The 25,263-nt window shown below is 28.1% G+C and overlaps 2 protein-coding genes across 2 annotated transcripts in view; one reads left to right on the forward strand and one right to left on the reverse strand.

Annotated features, from left to right (window-relative positions):
- The window catches only part of LOC142222363 (IDLSRF-like peptide), a 286,735-nt gene extending 275,787 nt beyond the window's left edge, over positions 1-10,948 (forward strand). The window contains exons 5-6 of the mRNA XM_075292482.1: positions 4,509-4,707; positions 7,921-10,948. Of these exons, the coding sequence (XP_075148597.1) occupies positions 4,509-4,707; positions 7,921-8,068 (347 nt within the window). The 3' untranslated portion in view covers positions 8,069-10,948. The remainder of the gene's footprint in view (positions 1-4,508; positions 4,708-7,920) is intronic.
- Positions 10,949-10,987: 39 nt separating this feature from the next.
- LOC142220454 (uncharacterized) lies at positions 10,988-22,578 on the reverse strand. Its single transcript, XM_075289606.1, has 2 exons — positions 21,980-22,578; positions 10,988-12,349 (listed from the first exon to the last, which is right to left on the reverse strand). The coding sequence occupies exons 1-2, from the start codon at positions 21,988-21,990 to the stop codon at positions 11,503-11,505; spliced, it is 858 nt and encodes a 285-aa protein (XP_075145721.1). The 5' UTR covers positions 21,991-22,578; the 3' UTR covers positions 10,988-11,502.
- Positions 22,579-25,263: the final 2,685 nt, after the last annotated feature.

Raw genomic sequence — 25,263 nt, forward strand, 5'->3', positions numbered from 1 at the left:
TTAAAATATAAAATATGGGTTATTTCGGTAGGCATATTTTCATGCCGATTAAAATTATAATCGCGTTTAAGATCGTTCAAGATATATTATTATTATGTAAATCCGCCTTATATGTAACTACGCCTCAATAGTTTTGTGCCTTCACTGGTGATATAGATCTATTGTAGGTTTTTGTCTTTACTCAAAATTCAAAACATATCAATTGTAGCATACTTTAAGGAATTTCCAAAAATCATACCATTATAAATGATAATAATTATGTAGTAGTTGACAAATCTTAACATGCTAATGGCCAGTTTCTCATCCTCCGATTAATTTTAACCGGTGGATAGACCTCCGGTTAGTAAAATTTTTGTATGGGATCAGCTGTTTTATCGACACGATAACTAATAACAAGACATTGAGAAACTGGCCCTAAGATTACTAATATGGACCGTATCGGTCATTTTTATACACTTTTATACACTGTGAAACAGGGTATTATAACTTAGTGCATATGTTTGCAACACCCAGAAGGAGACGAGATAGACACATAGTGTCTTTAAGTCCAATCGCCTTCAAATTTGGAACAAGTTCCTGTTTTGGGTCAGAATAGAACCCTATTGATTTTGGAAGAAATCGGTTCAGATTTAGATATAGCTCCCATATATATCTTTCGCCCGATATGGACTTATATGACCCCAGAAACCAGAGTTTTATCCTAATTAGCTTGAAAATGTGCAGCAGGAGAACAATAAATACTATAGTCAGGTGTGCCAAATTTGATTGAAATAGGTTCAGATTGAGATATATCTCTCATATATATCTTTCGCCCGATATGGACTTATATGGCCCCAGAAGCCAGAGTTTTTGCCCAATTTGGTTGAAATTTTGCACTAGGAGTACAATTAGTAGTGTAGTCAAGTGTGCTAAATTTTATTGAAATCGGTGCTGATTTCGATATAGCTCCCATATATATCTTTCGTCCGATTTTCCGTCATATAACCACAGAGTTCAAAGTTATAGTCCGATTTACGTGAAATTTTGCACAGGAAGTAGAATTAAAATACTAAGTATGCATATCAAATTTGGTTGAAATGGGTTCAGTTTTCTATATAGCTTCCATATATATGCTTTTCCGATTCGGGCAAAAATGACCAAAATACCCACATTTTCCTTATAAAATCGCCACTGCTAAGTCGAAAACTTGTAAAAGTGACTCAAATTTTCCTTTATTTCTAATACATATTTATCGACCGATAAATCATAAATAAACTTTTGCGAAGTTGCCTCAAAATTGGTTCAGATTAAAATGTTTCCCATATTTTTTTACTAACATAGTGTACCATCACAGGGCATTAGCCGACTTAAATTTTAAGTCTATAGATCATAAATTTTGTTCAGATGGAGTCAGATTTAAATGTATGTATTTGGGACAAAAACCTTTATATATTGCACCCAACACATTTGACGGATATAGTATCGAAAATGTGGATTTACAAAGGGGTGCAGAGTATAATATAGTCGGCCCCGCCCGACTTTAGACTTTCCTTACTAGTTGTTAATCTTCCAAGGGAGACAAATAGACGGTCTATATATTTCTATAGAAATAAAATTTAAGAAATAACATGTTGACAGACTTTTCTATAAAATTTTGACTAAATTTTCTATGGAAATAAAATATTGACAAAATTTTCTATAGAAATAAAATTTTGACAAAATTTTCTACGGAAATAAAATATTGACAAAATTTTCTATGGCAATAACATTTTGACAAAATTTTTTATAGAAATAAAATTTTGACAAAATATTCTATAGAAATAAAATGTTGACAAAATTATCTACAGAAATAATATTTTGACAAAATTTTCTAAAAATACAAGTTTGACAAAATTTTCTATAGAAATAAAATTTTGACAAAATTTTCTATGGAAATAAAATTTTGACAAAAATTTCTATAGAAATAAAATTTTGATAAAATTTTCTATAGAAATAATATTTTGACAAAATTATCTATAGAAATAAAATATTGACAAATTTATCTACAGAAATAAAATTTTGACAAAATTTTCTAAAATTACAAGTTTGACAAAATTTTCTATAGAAATAAAATTTTGACAAAATTTTCTAAAACTACAAGTTTGACAAAATTTTCTATAGATATAAAATTTTGACAAAATTATCTATAGAAATAAAATATTGACAAATTTATCTACAGAAATAAAATTTTGACAAAATTTTCTAAAACTACAAGTTTGACAAAATTTTCTATAGAAATAAAATTTTGACAAAATTTTCTATAGAAATAAAATTTTGACAAAAATTTCTTTAGAAATAATATTTTGACAAAATTGTATATAGCAATAAAATTTTGACAAAAATTCTATATAGAAATAAAATTTTGACAAAAATTCTCGATAGAAATACAATTTTGACAAAATTTTCAATAGAAATAAAATTTTGACAAAATTTTCTATAAAAATTAAATTTTATCAAAATTTTCTATAGAAATAAAATTTTAACAAAATTTTCTGTAGAAAGAAAATTTTGACAAAATTTTCTATCGAAATAAAATGTTGACAAAATTTTTTATAGAAATAAAATTTTCATAAAATGTTCTATAGAAATAATATTTTGACAAACTTTTCTATAGAAATAAAATTTTGACAAAATTTTCAATAGAAATAAAATGTTGACAAAATTTTTAAGGAAATAAAATTTTGACAAAATTTTCTATAGAAATAAAATGTTGACAAAATTTTCTATAGAATTGATATTTTGACAAAATTATATACAGAAATACAATTTTGACAAAATTTTCTATAGAAATAAAATGTTGATAAAATTTTCTATAGAAATAAAATTTTGACAAAATTGTATATAGAAATAATATTTTGACAAAATTGTATATAGAAATAAAATTTTGACAAAATTTTATATAAGAATAAAATTTTGACAAAATTATATATAGAAATAAAATTTTGGCAAAAATTTCTATAGAAATAACATTTTGACAAAATTTTTTATAGAAATAAAATTTTGACAAAATTTTCTATGGAAATAAAATTTTGACAAAAATTTTTATAGAAATGATATTTCGACAAAATTGTATATAGGTCTAAAATTTTGACAAAATTTTCTATAGGACTAAAATTTTGACAAAATTTTCTATAGAAATAAAATTTTGACAAAAATTCTCTATAGAAATAAAATTTTGACAAAATTTTCTATAGAAATAAAAATTTGACAAAATTTTCTACAGAAATAAAATTTTGGCAAAATTTTCTATATAAATAAAATTTTGACAAAATTTTCTGTAGAAATAAAATTTTGACAAAATTTTCTATAGAAATAAAATTTTGACAAAATTTTCTATCGAATTAAAATTTACACAAAATTTTCTATAGAAATGATATTTTGACAAAATTGTTTATTGAAATAAAATTTTGTCAAAAGAAATAAAATTTTGACAAAATTTTTATAGAAATACATTTTTGACAAAATTTTCTATAGAAATAAAATGGTAAAGATTTTCTAACAATTTTGGTAGATTATTTATGGCTCTAGTGGCAACTTGCTTGCTATATGTTTTCTCCTAAAAGTATGCAACTATTTCAAAGGACTATTTTTATAAATAGTAAAACAGACAGCGTTGCCACAATGAATTTTTATTTTGGACCAACATTTTTCCAAAATTGGACCAAAATCCATACCAGCGGACCATTTTTCCAAATTAAATCATTTAAAAGTTAAAATTTTTCCAAACTTTTACTTCGATAGAAAATTTTGTCAAAATTTTATTTCTATAAAAAATATTGTTAAAATTTTACTTCGATAGAAAATTTTGTCAAAATTTTTATTTGTATAGACAGTTTTGTTACCATTTTATTGCTATAGAAAATTTTGTCAAAATTTTTATTTCTATAGAAATTTTTGTCAAAATTTCATTTCTATACAAAATTTTGCCAAAATTTTATTTCTATAGAAAATTTAATCAAAATTTTATTTCTATAGAATATTTTGTCAATATTTTATTTCCTTAGAAAATTTGCCAAACTTTTATTTCTATCGGCAGTAATCGCAAAATTTTATTTCTATATAAAATGTTTACAAAATTTTCTTCCTATACAAACTTTTTGCATAATTTTGTATCTATATACAATATTTTTAAAGTTTAATTCTGTACAAAATGTTGGCAAAATTTTATTTCTTTAGAAAATATTGTTAAAATTGTATTTCTATATATATTTTTGTCAAAATTATATTTCTATAGAAAATTTTATTTCTACAGAAAATTTTGTCAAAATTTGACGATTTGACCAAAATGGACCAAAATTAGCCAAATTACATTTGGTCCGACCATCGGACCAAATTTAAAAATGAATAATTTTTTGGAACAATTTTGGTCCGATCGGACCAAAATGGCAACACTGAAAACAGATTTATCACCGTTTAATTTGATCCCCTATTAAATATTAAGCAAGTAACTAAATAATTATTTTTTCCTCAAATTTGTTTATCTCTTTCAGCCAAACGACCACCGGTGGAGGAAACCGCTTCTTTTCTGCAAAGTCTCTTAGCCTCACATGGACCCAATTATTTGGAAAAATTATTTGGTAGTAAGGCACGCGATGCTCTCTCCCCATTAGGAGGTGTGGAAAAAGTGGCCATTGCTTTAAGTGAATCGCAAACCATTGAAGATTTTGGAGCAGCTCTTCATTTAATGAGGTAAGAAAAAAATGTTCATACAAAAAGAAAACCCAAAAGCTTTGCGAAACTCCCACGATATCCCCCAACCCATTCCCATATAAATAAATAAATCCTTAATGGGAACTAAATCAAATTAAAAATAAACAAGACCCTCGAGAGAGAGATACAAGCTATTGTAAGTTTCTACAATGGTCACAAAAGAAGCATAAATCAAAAAGTGACACAAAGCAAACAAAAAACAGAAATATAAGAATTTTCGGCTGGACAAGAAACATGCTTACATTTTTGATAGGGATTAAATTTTCCTCATTTTTTTCTTGGTAAACATTTCTAAGGGTATCGAAGAAGGATATCTATGGTATTAAGAAGAACTGTAAGAAAATAAGGATTTTCGTTTTGTGGGAGAATATAATGGGTCAGGCTTAGTGTCCTGTTTTAAATCTCTAGAGAAAATGTATTCATCCTATTTGGTTTTTAATTTAACATAATATTATTATAGGACTTTATTAAGTAGCAAAAGGACACTTTTTCCATAAACTTTGGCATAAGAGAGGGAATATTATCCTTAGGAATGGAATTCATTTTAATTTGTGAATTTTCTCAATGTGGTTTAATTTTAGATTGTCGATCCTTAGTTTTAATTCCAAGTACCAAATGTTCATTTTCCCATATTAGAAGAGACTTTCCATGTAATTTCAGGTTTAGTGGCAAAATGCTATTAATGGGTATTTTATTAAAATGGTCTTACTTAATTAACATTTCATATGTGATAGTATTAGGGAGTTGTTCAGGCTATTAAGATGGTAATAGTAAAAGGATAAATACACTTGGAAAAAATGTTTTTCTATAAGAAGAAAAGGAGACTACACTGAAAACGAGTTTTTCTTGCTGAGGAACAAAATTGTGGCCAAAGCAAAAAAAAATATTTAAAAGCAAATAAATCCAAGTGAACAAAGGATATGTCATATATGTCAACATAAAAAAACATACAAGAAAAAAAGCTTAGCCAGTATCCGGAAGTACTAAAAATTTGGTTCAGAAATAATGCAGTTTACATGGGCTTGTATATAGAAATAAAATTTTGGCAAAATTTTCTATAGAAATAAAATTTTGACAAAATTTTCTATAGAAATTATATTTTGACAACATTTTCTATAGAAATAAAATTTGGCAACATTTTCTATAGAAATAAAATTTTGACAAAATTTTCTAAAAAATACAAGTTTGACAAAATTTTCTATAGAAATAAAATTTTGACAAAATTTTCTATAGAAATATTTTTTTTTTTCGTTTTGTTATTGTTGGTTTTGTTCTTTAAATTTTGACAAAATTTTCTATCGAAATAAAATTTTGACAACATTTTGTATAGAAATAATATTTTGAAAAAATTGTATATAGAAATAAAATTTCGACAAAATTGTATATAGGAATAAAATTTTGATAAAATTATCTATAGAAATAAAATTTTGACAAAATTTTCTATAGAAATAAAATTTTGACAAGAATTCTTGATACAAATGCAATTTTGACAAAATTTTCAATAGAAATAAAATTTTGACAAAATTTTCTATGGCAATACAATTTTGACAACATTTTCTATAGAAATAAAATTTTGACAAAATTATCTATAAAAATAAAATTTTGACAAGAATTCTAGATAGAAATACAATTTTGACAAAATTTTCAATAGAAATAAAATTTTGACTCAGTTTTCTATGGAAATAAAATTTTGACAAAATTTTCTATGGCAATAAAATTTTGACAACATTTTCTATAGAAATAAAATTTTGACAAAATTTTCTATAGAAATAATATTTTGACAACATTTTCTATAGGAATAAAATTTTAACAAAATTTTCTAAAAAAATACAAGTTTGCTAAAATTTTCTATAGAAATAAAATTTTGACAAAATTTTTTATAGAAATATTTTTTTTCGTTTTCTTATTGTTGGTTTTTTTCTTTAAATTTTTACAAAATTTTCTATCGAAATAAAATTTGACAAAATTTTCTATCGAAATAAAATTTTGACAAAATTTTCTATAGAAATAAAATTTTGACAAAATTTTTTATAGAAATAATATTTTGACAAAATTATATATAGAAAAAATATTTTGACAAAATTGTATATAGAAATAAAATTTTGACAAAATTGTATATAGGAATAAAATTTTGACAAAATTGTCTATAGAAATAAAAATTTGACAAATTTTTCTATAGAAATATTTTTTTAGTTTTGTTATTGTTGGTTTTGTTCTTTAAATTTTGACAAAATTTTCTATGGAAATAAAATTTTGACAAAATTTTCTATAGAAATAAAATTTTGACAAAATTTTTTATAGAAATAATATTTTGACAAAATTGTATATAGAAATAAAATTTTGACAAAATTGTATATTGGAATAAAATTTTGACAAAATTATCTATAGAAATATTTTTTTAGTTTTGTTATTGTTGGTTTTGTTCTTTAAATTTTGACAAAATTTTCTATGAAAATAAAATTTTGACAAAATTTTCTATGAAAATAAAATTTTGACAAAATTTTCGATATAAATAAAATTTTGACAAAATTTTTTATAGAAATAATATTTTGACAAAATTGTATATATAAATAAAATTTTGACAAAATTGTATATAGGAATAAAATTTTGACAAAATTATCTATAGAAAACAAAAATTTTGACAAAATTTTCTATGGCAATAAAATTTTGACAACATTTTCTATATAAATAAAATTTTGACAAAATTATCTATAGAAATAAAAATTTGACAAAATTTTCTATAGATATAAAATTTTGACAAAATTTTCTATAGAAATAGCATTTTTAAAAGCAAATAAATCCAAGTGAACAAATGAAAAATTCGGGCGGACATGGAACATGGAAACATACAAGAAAAAAAGCTTAGCCAGTATCCGGAAATACTAAAACTTTGGTTCAGAAATTACGCAGTTTACGTGGGCTTGTTGTAGGGTGGAAGTAATTTTTTTTTATACATCAACTGCATTGATTTCGAATTAGATGAAATCACCTTAAAAGAAATTCTTCTAAAGTGAAAATTATGTCCATCTCTAGACCAGAATTTTTGGAGATACATTAATTTTTCTGATTTATATAAATATTTTTGGTTAAATCGCGTTTTTTTGAGTTGATATTTCAATCATGTCAAAAAAATATATAAAATATATATCGAAATTTTTATTAATTCATTTTTATTATATAAATAATTTTCAGATCCGATTTGGAACATTTACGATCGGTATTTATGGCTGTGGAAAATGGTGATTTGGGTATGTTGAAATCGTTGGGCATCAAAGATTCTGAATTGGGCGATGTGAAGTTCTTTTTGGAAAAATTGGTCAACACAGGTTTCTTAGATTGAGTAGCACCAGATCCGGCTTCTGGATTTTATTATGCACATGCCCTGCCCATCAATCCCAGTTTCTATTCATATTTGGGAACGCCCTATGACAGTTACTATTAGGCATATAGTAAATGATATTGGGCATTCCGAAACTATGACAAGAAATTCACCATACAATATGACTCCGTTCGCAACAAACTCATAAACAAAATCCTACAAAAAGCAAACCAAAAAAAAAAAATCAACAAAAAAATAAATAAATAAATAAAAAAATTTATTTTGATGATTTTTGGTTTAATTTTTCATTAAAGTTTTTTTTCTATTTTGAAATTTCTAATTATGACAATTTTTTGTTAAATATTCTCTAAAAGCAAATCAAAAACTTCTGCCGCTATCTGAAGCTTCTCTAGGAAGATAATAATTTCGAAATTTTAGGTTTTTCTCTAATGCCTCTATCTATAACATAATTCCATTAATTTAACACATTTCTCTATAGCTCAGACTCAAATAACATCTTAACAAGAATAAAACATTCAAATGTGTAAATTTGAATAAAATGCGGAAGCAGGATCGGCAAGAACAATGAAAAAAAAAACCAAAAAAAAACGAATTAAAAAAAACAAATCTTTATAAATATTTTAGAAAATTTATGACCACATTTTATTATTATACATATATATGTTACAAAACTATGTATATTAGTTTTTAAAATTTAATGTTTCAAAAATGCTTTTATTGCAATACAACTAAAACGTAATGGTTTTCTTTAAATGTGTGGTTTTCCCGGATACAAAACTAAGTCCCTAGGTATCCAATAATAAATAGTAAACAAAAATGATAAATAAATGCTATCAGTAACAAACCTTCCATTTATATTTACTATATAAAAATGTGTTAATCAATTTATTTTAGAAAAAAAAAACAAATAAACCAAAAAAAAATAGTATTAGCACATAGAAAGCCCTGCAGCTAAATGGAAAAAAATCCCCCAAAAAAAATGTATAGTTATTTAAAAAAAATATATATACAAAAATAATAAATAAGTAAATAATATATATTTTCTTTTTGAAAAAAAAAACTTACACACACACTCCCCAAAAAAGAGAAGTTTTTAAATAACAAAAAAAAAAAGAAATTAAAAACATTTTACAAACCGAGAGAGGAATAGCAATGCCGTATCTATGATAATTGTTTTTTGTTTTTATTTTCAAGAAAAAATATTTATTCGAATAAACTAAAACATATCAAAAAGCCTATAAAATAAAACTTATATTAAAAGAATATGAACTTAAATATATATACAAGAAATAATTAAAAAAAAGAAAAAATTAAAATGAATATCATATATAAAAACAAAAGAGAAAAATCTTAAAGAAATATAAAACGTATATATTATATATTGCAATTTCAAGTTACTAAAGTCTTTTTATTATATAAATGTTAGAAAGAAACAGCGAAAAATAAAATGTTATTATGTAAATTGTTTGTGAAAATATTTGCACACATAACAAATATTAACACAAGATATAGAAGAAAGCATGCATGAAATGATATCCCTTAACGGATTTTCAATATCAGTTCGGTTCTTTAGAAAAATTTAATTTTATTCAATTTTGGACATCCATGCGTATGAGTTATATTAATAGAAAATGAAAAAATTCTCACTTACTCCAACGAATTGATAATATTATGCTGGTTCATTCATATGTTACCTGTTTACTTCTTTTTTATGGTAAATTGGTACACAATTTTGTGTGCACTGAAAAATATAGATTTTTATTAATTTTAAAGAAGAAATTTAAGTATTTCTTTGTCATGTGTGCATTTAAGTTTTCATCCATTTTATATACAAAAAAAAAAATATACATGAAAAATATATATATCCATAAGCAAAAAAATACGTTCCACACCGAAAGAAAACAAAACACTAAAGATTATATATATTTATCTTAAATGTTGATGAAATCACTAGATGAAATGAAGTAAGACAAAATAAATATAACCAAAAACCACCATCATCATTTTTTTCATATATGAATAAGTCTGGCAAATGTTTGTTAAAGAAAAATATCCTTATAAAACTATAATATATAAAAGAAAGCTAATTGGTTTAACATCAATGTTTAGTATTATTATTCTTTTTTTTAAATAAAATATCATAAACATATCATAATATATGAAAATACAGAAAGGATTTATAACAAAACCAAAATTTGACTCAAATTGTTAGTTTTTTAGTTGTTTTTCATAAAGCTTTTAACTAAAGACTATTCAATAAAAAAAATATATATATATAATTACTCCGCAATAAAGTAGCAAAATGGAAGATGAAAAAATAAAGCACGAAACCTTTAAAAGATCTAGAGAAAACTGTGCTGAAAAAATCACAAGGAACTTTAAGCTTAGTATTTATTCATACAATAAATAAAGACCTTATTTCGGAACAGGTTTTTTTTTCGATATTATGAATATATAATATTTTGTATTAATTTTTAATAATTTAAAAATGTACACTGACCCAATATTAAGCTTTTGAGCAACATCTATGAAAGCATCCAAACATTTTTAAATTATGAAGTTTTCAATGAATTTTTAAACAGAACATTTTCACAAATTTAATAAATTCATATTTTTGGTCCCAATAGGATTTTCTTATGAGAAACTATTTATTCAAAATTGGGATTGAATTTTAGTTTTCAAAAATGGCCTCATTTAATTTTCCATTTTAGATTTTACACCAATATGTTTTTAGGGAGTTTTTTTCAAGATCCTCGAATATAAGTAAAATCTCTTTAATTGTTATGATGATAAGCTCCCTTATGTGATTTTCAAAAATATCAGCACAGCCTCATGATAAAAAAAAACAATATTTAATAAAATGATGAATGAATGAATGATTTTTTTTTAGTTTTATGTTTGAACAGATTCCGGGTTGATACGACTGGAATGGACTGTATGTGAGATTAGGCTCCCAGAATAGTTTGATCAGAAAAACAGAGAAAGAAAAAAGGCAGTATCAGTTTCAGTTGATAACAGAGATATTTTATTGCAGACGGCGGCAGCTTACCAGTTCGATGACTATGCAAAAAGTGAAGTTACAATTCATTTTGGTTAATAATCAGACATAATAAGTTTGAATTCAGCAATAGATTTGTATGATAGAGAAGGACAGCTACTTCAAAGATACAAAGAAAAAGACTTTTCTCTGGCTGGCATAGAAAAGTTCTAGTGTTACCGCTTTTAAATTAATTTAACTCAAATTGGGCTAAGTAAACTTAAAATTAACAATTAAGTACATGTAATACATCAATTAATTCATTGTTGTTTCTTACGAGTAAATGATAATTCAATTCATAAATCTAATAATTCAGTTCATAAGTAAATATTTCAATTCATGGAAAAATGTGAGTTGAACAGAGTTCAACATTCCGCCCCCTTTGCAAGATTGCAACCTAGCAGCGACAAACTCCCGAGATAACCCATCCGAATATCGTACTCTGGGCTATTGGCATTGTAGATGAGGTTTGGATTAAACCGGCCTTTAGGATCATGGGCAGTTGGTCATTGCCGATAACAGCCTCAACGTTTGTAGGCTTATAAAAATGTGGGTCAGCCAGGTCGCTGAGATGATTATATATCGTCTGGAATTTCTTGTCATTGGTTTCCTGGGGTAAGGTCGTAGTGATTCGATTTTGAACCAATCCGGTGATTTGTATCTTCACCGTGGGATCGTGATACGACTGTAAACTTAGTGTACAGTATTCATCACCATTTTTCTTTGTGGTTCGAAGATGTAGCCGTTGAACAAGAGTTTTGTTGACGAATGTTTGTAGACCGGCAGAGTTCAGCATCAGGCGTAGTTTTGCAGGACCCTTCGAAGTTAAGACTCGCGCCAAAGCAGTGGGTAAGAAGACGTGACTTTTAGTTTTTTGGCTTAATCTTTCGTGGACAAGCGGAGCTGAGCGGTGACGTTTATGGTTGGCAGTCGAGTGTAAACGATGTGTTGTTTGACGTTGAGAACTTGGTGACACCTTGGAAGTTCTTACTTGAGAACTATGATGGGGTTTGTTGTGGTCATCCACATGCAACATGGTATGATGGTTATTGTTGCACACCATGCAAGTCTTGCGCGACCGGCACCATTCTCTTGTGTGGGATGAGCACAAACATTTGAAGCAAAAGCCTTTTATTTTCACTTCCTGTCTTCTTTTTAGGACGTCCATATTGTAAAACGCAGAGCAGTCTTTGAGCGTGTGTCTTTTATAGCAGATGCGACATTTCGGAAGATTCTTTGCTAAGCTGTAAAGGTAAATTTATTAAATTATGAACGGGGTTGAGAAAATAGTACGGAATCTAATTGGCAACTGGTAGAATGCAAAGTTTAACCAAAGGACGGACAATTGTTCCGTTTTGAGTTCTGATTTCGGCTACTCGAACTTTAGTGTCAGAACCGAAATAAACTTTAGTAACTCGGCCTAATCGCCATTCAGTAGGTGGCAAATTGTCATCTTTAACCACTACAAAATCGTTTTCTCTCAGATTGCTTTGTTCAGTTTTCCACTTATATCGACGTTGTAACTCAGTTATGTACTCATTTTTCCATCTTTTCGCAAAATGAGCTTGAATGATTTTGAGCCTCTGCCAGCGGTTAAGTAGTGATAAATTTTCGGAAGATTCTTCAGGAACTGAAGTCAGAGCGGCTCCTCTCAGAAAATGTCCAGGAGTTAGTGGAATCAGATCCTCAGGGTTTTCACTTACGGGAGAAAGAGGTCTCGAGTTAAGAATACTTTCAATTCTAATCAGTAATGTGGAAAATTCTTCATAGGTGTATTTCAAGTTACCTGCCACTTTTCGCAAGTGAGTCTTCATGCTTTTGACGGCGGCCTCCCATAAGCCTCCCATATGTGGAGCATGAGGAGGAATAAAATGCCACGCAAAACCATGTATATTGTAATGTTCAACTAGATGCTTTTCGGCGGATTTCAGAAACGCTTCGTATTCTTTAGATAGAGCTCTACTAGCTCCAACGAAATTTGTCCCATTGTCAGAAAATACCTTTTTGGGGAACCCCCTTCGCCCTACGAAGCGATTAAAAGTTGCCATAAAGGCTTCAGTCGATAGATCAGAACAGACCTCTAAGTGAACAGCTCGAGTAGACAGGCAGATGAAAACTGCGGCATATCCTTTCTGCAATTTTGCATTTCGTAACTTTGATGTCTTCAGATCAAAAGGTCCAGCAAAATCTATTCCAGTGTTGGTGAAAGGCAGTGAAAAATTACATCTTTCAACAGGTAAAGCGCCCATTATTTGATTCCTGATTCTCTGTTTATAGATTGTACAATTTCGACAATTTCGAATACAATAGCGTATAGCATTTTTCAAACGTATGATAAAGAATTCAGCTCTTATAGCGCGCAGCATGCTTTGGTGCTCAGCATGAAGAAGAATCTTATGAGTGTAATCAATTAACAATTTACAAAATTTCGATTGTTCCGGAATGATTAGTGGATATTTTTCGGCATAGTTTAAATGAGCATTGGCCAAACGGCCGTTGACCCGAAGCAGTTTATGTTCATCCAGAAATGGATTTAAAGTTAGTAATTTGCTTTTAGAAGGAAGGGCGTGGTTATTTTTTAGGGCATTATATTCACAAAAGTAGAATCGTTTCTGGGCTAGTTTGATGAGTTGCAATTTTACAGTTCGTATTTCTGTAGCAGTAATGAAATCGTTTCTCGTTTCAGAACAGTATTGCTTCTGGCATTTCCTTATGAAACGATACATAAAACATATAACCCGAAGAGCACGATCAAATGATGAGAATCTTTCCAATATGTCTTCAGTTTGTGTTTGGGTTTGCAGGGTAATCACTTTTCTTTCAAGGGTTGGCTCATTGATAGATACAGGTTTTGGCCAAAGTTCTGGTGGTTTTACCAGCCATTTCGGTCCATTCCACCACAGTGTATTGGAATTCAATTCGGTAGCAGTACATCCACGAGTTCCTATATCAGCAGGGTTTTCATTAGTGGGCACATGTCTCCAGGTGGCATTTCCTACATTGTCCAGAATCTCAGATACCTTGTTGGCAACAAACGTTTTCCAGTGAAACGGTGGTTTAGCCAACCACGCCAACGTAATAGTGGAATCGGACCATAAGTATATATCAGAAATGGATACATTCAAGTTTTGACAGACCGATTTCAATAATTTAGACAGTAGTGCAGCCCCGCACAGTTCAAGCCTGGGCAAACTAACAGTTTTTAAAGGAGCTACTTTGCTTTTCGAAGCAAGTAAGTAAGCAGTTCGAACTTTCAGTGGTGATAAAGTGCAAATATAAATGCAAGCGCAGTATGCCTTTTCCGAGGCGTCACAAAACCCATGAATTTCAATTCTTTTTTCTGGAGAGTAGTGTATCCAGCGGGGTATCCTTATGGATTCAATAGCAGTAAAATTTGCAATGAAGATATTCCACTTTTCTAATGAGTGGGATCTGACTTCTTCATCCCAGTCTGTACCATCGATCCACAGTTGCTGAAGAAGCATTTTTGCCACTATTATTATAGGAGCCAACCATCCAGCGGGGTCAAAGATTTTTGCTACGATGGATAATATTTTCCTTTTCGTTAGTGGAGCAGAAGGAGTAGTTATATTTGTCACATTATAGTGAAAATTATCAGCCATTGCATTCCATCGAATGCCTAAAGTTTTCGTCTCACTTTTATCTTCCAGTCTTAGAAACTCTTCGTGAAGAAGATCCTCCGGGGTTATTTTTTGAAGAATTGCTGAATGATTAGCAGTAATCTTTTTAAGTGGAAAACCAGCGGAATTTAGCAAATCAATCAATTGTATTAAAGAAAATTCAGCTTCAGGTAATGAATGTCCACCTGAGAGTATGTCATCGACATATATTTGACGTCGTAAAATTTCAGATGCAGTGGGATGGGTAGATTTTCCATCTTCACTCAGCTGTAAAAGTGTCCGAATTGCCAGGAAAGGAGCACAGTTTACCCCAAAGGTCACAGTTTTCAGGCAGAAATCAGTAACTTCATCCTTTGGAGATTCTCGAAATAAAATACGCTGAAAATGTCTATCATCTTCATGTACGTAAATTTGACGATACATTTTCTGAATGTCGCCATTAAAAACATATCGAAAGAATCTCCAACGCAGTATTACGTTCATCAAGTCATTTTGTAGTATTGGCCCAGTATGTAAAATGTCATTTAGTGATATACCAGTAGACGATTTCTTCGAAGCATTAAAAACGACTCTAACTTTCGTTGAAACCCTTTCAGTTTTCACGACGGCGTGGTGAGGAAGATAGTATGACATATATTTAGAATTGTGGCAAAGTTCACTTGAAGTAGTGGGCTCCATATGATTCAGTTCAACATATTCCGATAATACTTTCGAATATTCAAGAGCAAGTTCAGGTGTCTTTTTCAGATTTTTTTCCATATGAATATATTGTCCTATCGCAGCCCGTCTTGATGATCCGAGAACTATATTCGGGTCTAAATCATGACGAAATGGCAACCTAACCACATATTTCCCATCAGATAGACGAACAGTTGTATCCTTATAAAATTCTTCGCACCAAACGTCATTTTGAGCTAAATTTCGCGACGATGGAACTTCTTCAAGTTCCCAGAATTTTCGTATCTCCTCATTGAGTGAGTTGGGACAAGTTACAAACGAAGCAAAAGATGATACAGATTTAGTATTTGAAGGACCACTTAGGATCCAGCCAAATTCAGTTTCCTGAGCTAAAAGATCCCCTGATACATTCTTTCGCACACCAGATTTCAGAATGAATGGAAGAACATCACTTCCTAACAACATATCTATCGGCGCAGGTTTATTAAAGTTGGGATCAGCTAAGTCGATTTCTCCTAAATTTGACCAATCAGAAATGCGAATGTATGAAGACGGCATCAGATGATTCATATTTGTAATAACCACTGCCGAGGCGTTAAATTTAAAATCAGATTTCCTTGATTTCAATACTAAATTACAAAGCTTGGAGGAATTCTCCAAAACAGTTCCGCCGAGACCAGAAATTGTCGTATAACCCTTCCTAGTGGGTATCGAATGTCGATTAATGATCCTACTTGAAATAAATGTTTCCTGCGACCCTTGATCTATAAATGCCCGAATTGTAAATCGGGATCCCAAATGTTCCAAGTCTACCAATGCAGTGGGCAAAATAGTACAATCACCACTTCGAGCGAAATTTGACTGAACAAACGAAATAGGAGGTGTATATGCTTCCGCGGATGTGGACGGTTGGTCTGATTGTGAATCTACATAGTGCGTCGAAACCTGTGTCGATTGTTGCCTTTGATTCACTTCACGAGATTCATTGTTACCAATTTCAGGATGCAGTAAAGTGTGGTGTGACTGTTGACATTTCTGACAATGGTGTTCACTCTTGCAGTTTTGAGTACTATGCCCGTAAGACAAACAGTTTTCGCAAACTTTGTTTATGGTCACAAATTTTTTCCTTTGTGAAGGATTCCAATTGATAAATTTTGGGCAAGTTCGTAGCGAATGATCCTTTTTACAGACTTTGCAAGGTTTGAAGTTTCGCTCAGTCTTAGCATGATAATTTTGTGACTTCTGCGAAGTTGCAGGAGGATTTGATGGTTTCCTCATGTCCAAAATCGATTCCAACATGCTAAGTCTTTTCGTAATAAAGTCGTCGAGTTGATCCCACGAAGGCAGTGTCTTGTGGTCAGTCAATGAATTTTCCCAAGCTGCCAAAGTGTCATCCGGGAGTCTTGAGGACATCCAATATACCAATATAGGGTCCCACGAAGCAACAGAAATGTTATAAGTCTTCAGAACCGACAAACAATTATTCATAGTATATTGCAAGTTTCTCAGAGTTTTGCCTTTTTCGGTGGTCACGCGTTCAGTCTCAAATATTTTTCGGAGTTGATGGTTAATGAGAATGCGCTGGTTTTCGTAACGTTGTCGCAGGGCATCCCATGCTAACATAAAATTATCATCCGTCAGAGAAAACTGTTTCACGATTTGATTAGCTTCGCCTCTTGTTTTCGCTCTCAAATGAAATAATTTTTGCGCGGGAGAAAGTTTAGGATGTTTGATATAAATGGCAGAGAACATATCTCTAAAACTAGGCCATTTGTCATATCCACCACTAAAAATCTCAGTATCGCAAGGCGGAACCTTTACTGAGTACCCAGTTCCATCCGAGGCCAAATTGCCTGGATGTTCAGTTCGTCTTGAAATGTTTTCCATTTTGTTCTTTTCAATGTCAATCAGATCGAGTAACGAGGTCTTACATTGTTTGTAAGATTTACAAGATTCGTTAAATTTCAGGTGAATCGACTCCCTTTCAGTTTTAGAGCTTTCCCCCTCAGATGTCATCTCATTTTCGTATACCTGTGTTAACGCGCGCCAACGACGTTCGAGATCATCTAAATCGACTCGCAAACTAGAAAGTGTGTGTTCCGATACATCAATTGCCGAAAAATTCGCACAGTACGTGACCAACTGGTCCGAGAAAAAAATAAACTTTTGAGTTGACATTGTTATAAGAAAACTTTATCCAAACAATCAAACTCAAACCCAGAAAATTATCCCAGTAACAAATTTATCAGTCAAAGAAACGGTTCAATAAATTATAATTGTAGGAATATGCAAAATAATATTATAATTTTTGAGCTGACAATCAATTGTTGTTACAGAAAATTTTTAAGTTCAACACAATTTTTGTTGATATAACAAACTGGATTGCCTGACTAAAATCGTAATCGTTTTTACAAATTAAGTTGCTAGCTCAAATTCAAATTAACTGTAATTTTGTTTTGTGATTAATTGATATTTTTGTGTGAAATAATTTCAGAAATCGCAAAATTATTTAAATGATAGAAATGTCTCACAGGGAACAAAATAATAGGAAATCAAATAACGGTATTGAATAAATTTGAGTTTCAGTTCCACAAAGAACAATTTTCTTTCGCAACAGATTTCTAATGTTACGCACAGCAATGTTAAATATTACTCAGAAAAGTCGTTCGTTCTAATTCAACTTCTCTATCAAATACCAAAGATCCTGTACATTCGTTTGCAAAATATAAGTGAGAATCTTTAATGTTACAGTTCTGTAAAGCAAATGTTAAATGTATCTTTTTCCGAGTGTAACAGAATGGACATAAAGATTCCCCATATAACAGATACATATAACAGTACGGATGAAGATGTTGCAAGTATGTTGCGTGATTAAAATGTTGCAAATGTTGCTCTGTATGTAGCAAACCCGCAACAAATGTAACTTTTACGCAGTAATGGAATTAATTTCGAATCTAATTAATTCAACAATAACAATATTTAACGGCACGTACAAATTGATATATCAGTAAAAAATTTCTACCAGATGTTAACCGTCAACTTACACAGGCCAGCAAATAATAAGGAAGAAAGTTAACAGTTGGAAATACAGTCAATTAAACTAAAAAAATAAAAGCCACTACTTCTGGGCTCATATTTTCCCATACAGTACTACAAATAATAATTGTGAGCTGGTGTCTAAAGCACAATGCAGCAAATGTCACTTCCAAAATATTTTGAAACAATCTTAACACAGTGAAGAAATATTCACTGTGAATTCCAATGAATCGAGCAAAGTATATTTCACCTTTCCCATGTACTAGTATTCTCAGAGTAGACTATGAAAACAATTTTCCAATGGTATTTCCGCGATCCTGACTAGGAATGTGATGGCTCATATATCACTAAGATGTTTAGATTTATTGTTCACACTGAATCCAAATCCGCTATAAAGCTCCAAAATTCAAACCAAATATAAAAATTAATCGGCGATATCGAATATTAAAACTGAAACCAAAAAAATAATTGTGGCGATTAAGAAGGTTTAAATTTCCAGAGATGGAAACCTTGGTACCAGGATAATATAGAATCGTATTCTTTCTTGAAAATTCTGCGGTGGGACACCCTTTCGGATTCTAAAATGAACACGAAACTTTCCCAATGGTAAATATAAATTATAATTTAACTGTCTCTGAAAATTTGAACTAGTTATTATGAAAATTTCAGTTATAGATTCCACAAGAAATGGGCTGATTTCGGCAGCAATTATAGATTTAAAAAAATTGTAGTGGTATATTTCATGAACCTTGCTTATATAGATCAGTAATTTCGAAATTAACAAGTCAATAATCCTTTAGCCTTCGCTCTTGACGACAATTCCGTCAACCAAAATATCATATTAAACTTATTTCGAGCCTTTTCCAAAATTTTATCGTCTCCACAGATACACGTGAAATGTATATGCTCGACTTCCGCGATATACAGACAAAATGATAATGGGCAACAGATTTTCTCAATATAGTGCAAATATAATCGAATATGTACTTTATTTTCATCAATTTCAATTGATTATAAATATAAACAGATTGTAAATAATTTCAATATAAATTGTAAATAATTTTAGTATAAATTGTAAATAGTTATGTATGTAGTAGTAATAATGTTAAAAGAATTCGCAATATAGACTATTCAGTTTGAAAATCTTTACAGAATTTCGGGTTTGTTAACATAAATGGTTTCAAAATTCCAATGTTAACAAACTTTTTTTAATTGGCTTGCAATTTGGGTGCAGATGTTGTCTTAGTACCACAATTTAAAAATGAAAATCCAAAAAAAGGCTTTGTTTCCGAATTTTTCTCCACTCTACAAAACTTTTGTTCGCATTTGGTGAAAATGTCTTCCAAGTATATCTCACGAAGTTTTTGGTCGAAATTTCCAAACCACAAAATTCTTTCAAAGTTCAGAATTTCTCGCTGTTACTCCTTCTTTTCTCAAAGAAGCTTAGGAACTTTGTCTCGTCCCTTCCATTCACACATTCAAAATAGGGATTCTGACATATATTAATTGCCAAAGATTCTGTTTCTTTACTATTAAGGCAATTTTCCCATCAAGAATTAAATCAAAGTTTATTCAAATCAAAATTAAGAAAAAGGTTCCTTTATAAATTGTTCATTCACCTCTCGCGATATACCAAAAAATTGTTCAAGACCATATAAAAAGTAAATACTCTCACTTTCAAAAACAAAACAAAAAACTTTACCAAAGATGCAAAGTCCTCATGGAAGTCTTAGCCTTTTTAACTCCAAGCCAAAAAATAATCGAAAATGTTTCTATTTTCGTAAAGGAAAATTTTTCTTCCTTCAAGTACATATGATTTCAACAGGGGTACGCAAATTTCGAAGTTTCGTGTCCCAAAATTTATATTTGATAATATTTCATAAGAGATAAAATTTTTCGCAGCGTAGAAGGTCTTGAATTTATATTTTTTTTAAATTCCCCAAGGAAATTCTTTCTAATTATTTATCAACTTAAACAGATCCAATAATACATAACATTTGTTTGTTTTAGAGCTTTTCATAATTCGTGTTATGGCAACTCTACAACACTCACCAATGTTTTCACGTTCTTCTGCTCCCTTGCCTCTTACCACCTCATAAAAAACGCATTCCTCAAGTAGCCCAACTCATGTACTCTGCTGAACCGTTATGGAAGTCTCCTCATTAGGCAATGTAAATATCAAGCACGTTGGCCAACAAAATATTTCCCAAATTTTTCACATAAAATTAGTCATCCAATTCTATCAGCTATTCTATTTTTCCTTTTCACCAGCAGGAGTATTTCCACTTTCCTTTGACTCTTAACTTTGCTTCTGACACTTTAAGTTTTCCAATTTTACGGTTTTAGTTAAAAGTTCTTTCTTGTAATTTTTTTCATTTCTTATTCAAAGTTATTCCTTCTACAAAGTTCTCTTTCCTATAAAATTCACTTTAAAACTCCACATACTGTTCTTGATTTATTTCAATTCTATTTTTTACAAATTGCCAACTTTTCATCACGATATGTCAAACAAAATGAGTATATTATAAATTTGTCAATTTGCTGTAACGTTACTCCGAAAGAATGCAGGTAGGTATATGGTCATTTGCATGTGAAGAGATAACAACAACAAACCCAATTAAATAGAGTAGTTGAGATGGCTAGATGATCAAATCCAAGAGATTACGTATGACTTGTAACTTTAAGAGACACTTTATGACACTTTAAATTTAAGAGAGTCTATTTTTTGTCACTTTCTTGTTATCGGCGGGAGAGAAGAACATATGTAAAAACGTTGACATGTATGTCTGTATGTAACACATATGAACATCAAAGTAGATGACTAGAATTGACGTTTCGGGTTGAAGTTGGTTAACATTTAAGGTGAGTGTGGGTTGCAATTTTGTTGGGAAGAATGTATAATCATGAAGATGTTAGAGTGCTCGCAAATGTTTCCGAACAAATGTTGATAATACAATTGAATCAATGTTGCCAAAGTAAGTATGTTGCCACAAATGTTGCCGTGACATGAAAATGTTAATCCTACTCCTGGTAAATATAATCAACTGTAAACATCCAAATATGCTTTCAAGGTAAGTATGATAGCGGGGACCACAATTAATTCGCATTGGAGACAAACGCTCCTAATCCAATGTTAGAAAAATAATATTCTATGTCATATGCGAAATGTTAAAGCATTAACATAAATGTGGACAGTTTCCTTTTTTTTTTTTAACCTATGTATCAGACAATGTGGAAAAGAAAAAAACCACAAATCTCTTCATATATAATAGAGATTTCCAAGTAGATGTGTGTTTTATGCGGCGCATATACGAATTAACCAAATCATATGGAAAATTTCGTGGACGACTTAACAGATCGTTTCAATAAATAATTGTTCTAAACACCAGCGTTGTGTAAAGACAATTTGACTTTGAGCTTTTCAATACAGCGGGAATTTTGGTAATTTGTCTACCACTAGTTGCCATAAAATTTCCGTACAAACTTTCTACCGTTTATAATTTAATAAATTGAACATACCTTTTTTCCATGGTAAAATTATGAAGATTTCCCTCAAAATGTTTAATGTAGCGGTGGACGTGATCCAAAAAAGAAAAATCGTCAAAAATTTTACACAGTGGTGGATGTAATCCGTCAAATTCAACAAATCTCAGAAAGTTCCTTGAAGGTTCGAATGGACCATGAACAGATTCCGGGTTGATACGACTGGAATGGACTGTATGTGAGATTAGGCTCCCAGAATAGTTTGATCAGAAAAACAGAGAAAGAAAAAAGGCAGTATCAGTTTCAGTTGATAACAGAGATATTTTATTGCAGACGGCGGCAGCTTACCAGTTCGATGACTATGCAAAAAGTGAAGTTACAATTCATTTTGGTTAATAATCAGACATAATAAGTTTGAATTCAGCAATAGATTTGTATGATAGAGAAGGACAGCTACTTCAAAGATACAAAGAAAAAGACTTTTCTCTGGCTGGCATAGAAAAGTTCTAGTGTTACCGCTTTTAAATTAATTTAACTCAAATTGGGCTAAGTAAACTTAAAATTAACAATTAAGTACATGTAATACATCAATTAATTCATTGTTGTTTCTTACGAGTAAATGATAATTCAATTCATAAATCTAATAATTCAGTTCATAAGTAAATATTTCAATTCATGGAAAAATGTGAGTTGAACAGAGTTTGTATAAAAAATAGCATTAACAAAATTTTGTGATTAATTGAATAGCTGACCCCATAGAAAGCTTTTAAATAACAACTTCAAAAAGCTTTGTTGTTGATCAACGCAAATAGTGAAGAAATTTTGATGCAACAATTATATTTAATTTAAACATAATTTAATTACATTAATAAAGAAATAAATAAAAAAAATAAAAAAAATATTTTAATGAAATTGCATTAATTTCCCTTCGACTAAATTAAAATTAAATAATATAAATAAAATGATTTAGCAAAATATATTTTTAATTTTTTTTGCTAAATTCATAAAAATTAATCTAATGCAAATTGAAATTAAAATCAATATTAAATTAAGGTATAAATTTAAATGAAATAAATTAACATTATCAATTGAAAAATTTGCTTGGTTTTATTCTTGAATTATATTTAATTTAAAAATAAAAAATAAATTAAAATTATTATAGTGCAATTGCATTAATTTCGCTTCTACTAATTTTAATTTAATAATATAAATAAAATAATATAAATAAATTGATTTAGTAACAAAAAATAGTTTTAATTTATTTTTGCTAAATTCAAATAAATTAATTTAATGCAAATTGACATTAAAATTAAAATTAAATTAAAGTGTAAATTTAAATGAACTAAAATAAACTTTATCAATTGAAAGACTTGCTTCGCATTGTTCTTTGATTTTTCTTCTTTTACACTTTTTTAATTTTAATTTCGATTACATTTTTGAAATTATTTTATTCCATAAAATCAATTAATCGAATAAAAAATAAATAAATAAAATAAAAAAATAAATTTAAATGAAATAAAATTATTTTAATCAAATTAAACTTTTTTTTTAGTTTTGCTCTTAACTTCTATAATTTTAGTTTTAATATATATTTATTTATAATATATTTTTCCATATAATTTAATTCACAAAATAAAAATAAAGTTTTGTATATAAATTTAAGTTAAAATATACATTTAAATTTTTTGTTCTTGGAAAACATTAACATTAAACGTATCAATTAATCGATAAATAAATAAAATAAAAATATAAATTTAAAAATAAAATTAATTTTATCAAATTGAACATTTTTTGTTAAGATTTTTTCTTTTCTGAACTTCTTTAATTTTAGTTTTATTTTATTTATTTATTTTTTTTTAATTTTAAATTTTTAATTTCACAAAATTAAAATAAAGTTTTTGTATATAAATTTAAATTTTTTGTTCTTGGAATATATTTCTCTAATAATTAAATTCGTTAAACGTAATTAATAAAATTCAATTGGTTAAAGCAAATTAATATAAAAATTAAAGATTAACTATAATGTAAATTTAAATTAAATAAAATTATTTTAAGCAAATTAAACATTTCTTAGTTTTATTCTTGGATTTTTTGTCGTTTCTTTATTTTTTTCTAATTTATAAATTAAAATAATATAATAAATAAAATAAACTTAACCTAATAAACAATAATTAAACATTTTTTACTTTTAGATTTGTTCTTTTCTTAACTTCTTTAATTTTAGTTTTATTTTATTTTATTTTATTTTGTTTTATTTTATTTATTTTTTTTTTTAATTTTTAATTTCACAAAATTAACATAAAGTTTTTGTATATAAATTTAAATTTTTTTGTTCTTGGAATACATTTCTCTAGTAATTAAATTCGTTAAACGTAATTAATAAAATTCAATTGACTTCAGTTAAAGCACATTAATATAAAAAGTAAAGACTAACTATAATATAAATTTAAATTAAATAAAATTATTTTAAGCAAATTAAATATTTCTTAGTTTTATTCTTGGAATTTTTTCTCGTTTCTTTATTTTTTTTCTAATTTAAAAATTAAAATAAAATTTTAAATCAAATAAAATTAAACTAATAAACAATAATTAAACATTTTTTTCTATTTTTCTTGGAAAAAAATTTAGCATTAGTTTAATGTAATCCATTATATTTTATTAAGTTAATTTAAAGCAAATTAAAATGAAAATTAAAGATAAAATTAAATTAAAATATAAATTAAAGTTAAATTAATAAAATTAAAACCTTTTTTCATTTCAGTTTTGTTCATAGAATTTTATAATTTAAATTTTGTTTTTATTTTTTTTTTTTTTTTGATTATTTTACGTATTTATTTTTTAAAATAAAAATGAAATTAAAATACAAATTTAAATTAATGAACAGTTTTGTTCATAGAATTTTATAATTAATTTTTTTTTTTAATTATTTTACGTATTTTATTTTTCATAAAATAAAAATGAAATTAAAATACAAATTTAAACTAATTAAAATTAATTTACATAATTTTATCATATTTTTGTTTTGTTCATGGGAAATAATTTTTTGTAATTAAATTAATTTAATGCAATTAATTAAATTAATTTAACACAAATTAAAAACGAAATTTAATTAAATAAAAAATTTTAATTGAATGAAATTAAATTTGATTATTAAACATTTTTTGTTTGCTTGGTTTTATTATTACTATTATTATAATTATTTTGTTTTATTATTATTTTTATTATTTTATTATTCATTTATTTTTTTAATTTATCTCTTTTTTATTTACTTATTTTTAAAATTATTTTTCTTTATAATTGCCTTGAAATTTCCTCAATTT

This window comes from Haematobia irritans, chromosome 1, assembly GCF_050003625.1.
Source record: "Haematobia irritans isolate KBUSLIRL chromosome 1, ASM5000362v1, whole genome shotgun sequence".
Taxonomy (NCBI): Eukaryota; Metazoa; Arthropoda; class Insecta; order Diptera; family Muscidae; genus Haematobia; species Haematobia irritans.